Source organism: Mandrillus leucophaeus, unplaced genomic scaffold, assembly GCF_000951045.1.
Source record: "Mandrillus leucophaeus isolate KB7577 unplaced genomic scaffold, Mleu.le_1.0 Scaffold401, whole genome shotgun sequence".
NCBI lineage: Eukaryota > Metazoa > Chordata > Mammalia > Primates > Cercopithecidae > Mandrillus > Mandrillus leucophaeus.
The window spans coordinates 1,837,184-1,839,868 of NW_012104266.1; the positions used below are offsets into that span (position 1 = coordinate 1,837,184).

At 45.0% G+C, this 2,685-nt stretch overlaps 1 protein-coding gene across 1 annotated transcript in view; it reads left to right on the forward strand.

Annotated features, from left to right (window-relative positions):
• Positions 1-2,685, forward strand: part of ACRC (acidic repeat containing) — a 46,193-nt gene that overhangs the window by 20,141 nt on the left and 23,367 nt on the right. The window contains exon 3 of the mRNA XM_011992072.1: positions 539-585. Coding sequence (XP_011847462.1) covers positions 539-585 — 47 coding nt within the window. The remainder of the gene's footprint in view (positions 1-538; positions 586-2,685) is intronic.

Consider the following 2,685-nt stretch of genomic DNA (forward strand, 5'->3'; position numbering starts at 1 on the left):
TCCTCAAGTCGTTTCCACCAAGGCCCCTTTCTCAAGACTCACTTTCATGTCTTTATTTATTTTTTTTATTTTTTTAGAGACAGGGTCATGCTGTGTCGCCCACATTGTAGTGCAGTGGCACCATCATAGCTCACTGCAACCTTGAATTCCTGGACTCAAGTGATCCTCCCCCCTCAGCCTCCCAAGTTGGTGGGATTACAGGTGTGAGTCTTTATGCCTGGTGTCGCTTTCATACCTTTAAAGGGAGATAAATTACTTGGCAGAAAACAGGCTTTTCACTGATAGCTAATGATACTCAGCTAACATTCTTCCCCTGTTTTTGATTCAGCAGTAAAGACTGAGCAGCTCATTGCTTCCAATTTTTGTTCACTTGTGCTATTGTGATCCTAGTTTCCTAAGGGGTTAAAACCCTTAAAACCTTTTTGCATTTCAGGAATTCCGATTGGTTGTTTCATTCACTTATTTGGGATTTTTGATATTTGGTTGCTTATGCTGTCGGTAGCCCTCCTTTTATAAAGTATCTCTTGTATTTTTGCAGTTACATCCTTAATGTTCAGTCAAGCAGTGATGACACCAGTGGGTCTTGTAAGTAGAGTCCACTCAAAGCAGGAACATTTTGAAGTGTCTTTGTAGAGATGACTCAACTGTGATTTGGGATGTCTGGCCTAAGTTGGTTCTAAGTTTATCACCTCTAGGGCTCTCTTTAGGTTGGTGAAATGAAATTTCCTTACCGTCAGGAGTGGAGGAGGTTCTCCGCCTTTTTTCCAACTTACTTCCTTTCCTCTATTTTTTTTTGGCTCTGGGTTTCCTTACTTTTATTTCCTTTCTATCTTTCATGGGAGATGTAAATTTTAAGCAGCTCTAATTTATAGACTTTGGTTTTAGGGAGTTCAAGACGTAGGAAACCAGATATTATCATGCTTCGGATGTTTTCTAATGCCCTCTTTCTCTGATTTAGCTGTGGCCAGAACAGTTCCAAGGAGACAGGTCAGGTGAGTAGGAGAATTAATGAAACCTGACTTTTTTTTTTTTTTTTTTTTTTAATTAAGCGGGAAAAATCCCCATTCTCTGTCTAAGGAAATTTAAGAGTGAACTTCACATTTCCTCTGTGGACAGTCTGTGGTTCTCAGCAGGATCATGATGGCTGTTTGACATCACAACCAGGTTCAAAACATTAGATTCCTTATCCCTGATCCATTATCTAACTGGTCAGTTTCTTCTTTGAGGTATCTCTGTGAACTATGCCTTAACATCCAGGCTCTACTTGTCTAAGCCCTTATCAGTGTTTACTCCGTTTTCGTTATATTTTTAGTTTACTTTAGTTTTTATTTATTTTTTTTTTTGAGACCGAGTCTTGCTCTGTTGCCCAGGCTGGAATGCAGTGGCACGATCTCAGCTCACTGCAACCTCCACCTCCCAGGTTCAAGTGATTCTTCTGCCTCAGCCTCCAGAGTAGCTGGGATTATAGTAGCTGGGATTATACTACCATGCCCAGCTAATTTTTGTATTTTTAGTAGAGACGGGGTTTCACCATGTTGGTTAGGCCGGTCTTGAACTCCTGACCTCAAGTGATCCACCCACATCGGCCTCCCAAAGTGCTGGGATTACAGGCGTGAGCCACCACACCTGGTCTAAGTCTAACTTTTAATATGTAGAATCTGGACTTCCTTATAGCTATTAGATCCCCCTCCTTTAGCATTTTGATATCCTCTGTGGACTGTGTGTCACAATAACTAGTAACAAGATGACCTATGATGTAGCCAGGCGCCACATCGGAGGAGTGGCAGTGGGGTCACTGCGGTGTGACTCCTCTGGGCTGGAGTTTGGATCTGGCTGACAGTGGATGTCCAGCCGGCTGCTGTCTGGTGAGCTGAAGGGTTCCGAGCAGGAAGTGCTTGGCTTCACCTCAGGCAGTGCCGCATGGCTGTCTGGTAAGCGATGGCAGGAGGCAAAGGAGCCTGCCATGGAGCGGTGGAGAGTGAGTGCTGGGGCCCCTGGCAGATGAGGCGGAGAAGCAAGAGGCCCCAGCATCGTGGCTCACTGCAGGGAGCAATGGCAGCTTAGAAACCATCCGTTCACTGGCTCCCCATGAAACGGAGTTCAGTACTTATCCATTTACCTAGATAGCAATCCCAAACAGTAGGCTGTCTCCAAGAAGTACACCCGGAAAGGGGACCTCCTTGCCCTTTGCCCTTTGAATTTTTGACTGCAATCTCTTCATCCTCAAGTTGTTTCCACCAAGGCCCCTTTCTCAAGACTCACTTTCAAGTCTTTATTTTTAATTTTATTATTTTTTTACGAGACGGGTTCTTGCTGTGTCGCCCATACTGCAGTGTAGTGGCACCATCACAGTTCACTGCACCCTTCAATTTTGGGCTCAAGCCATCCTCCCCCTTCAGCCTCCCAAGTTGGTGGGATTACAAGCGTGAGCCTCCATGCCTGGCGTCACTTTCATACTTTCAAATAGAAATAAATTACTTGGCAGAAAACAGGCTTTTCACTGATAGCGAATGATACCCAGCTAGCATTCTTCCCCTGTCTTTTTTTTTTTTTTTTTTTGAGACGGAGTCTCGCTCCGTTGCCCAGGTTGGAGTACAGTGGCCGGATCTCAGCTCACTGCAAGCTCCGCCTCCCAGGTTCACACCATTCTCCTGCCTCAGCCTCCCGAGTAGCTGGGACTACAGG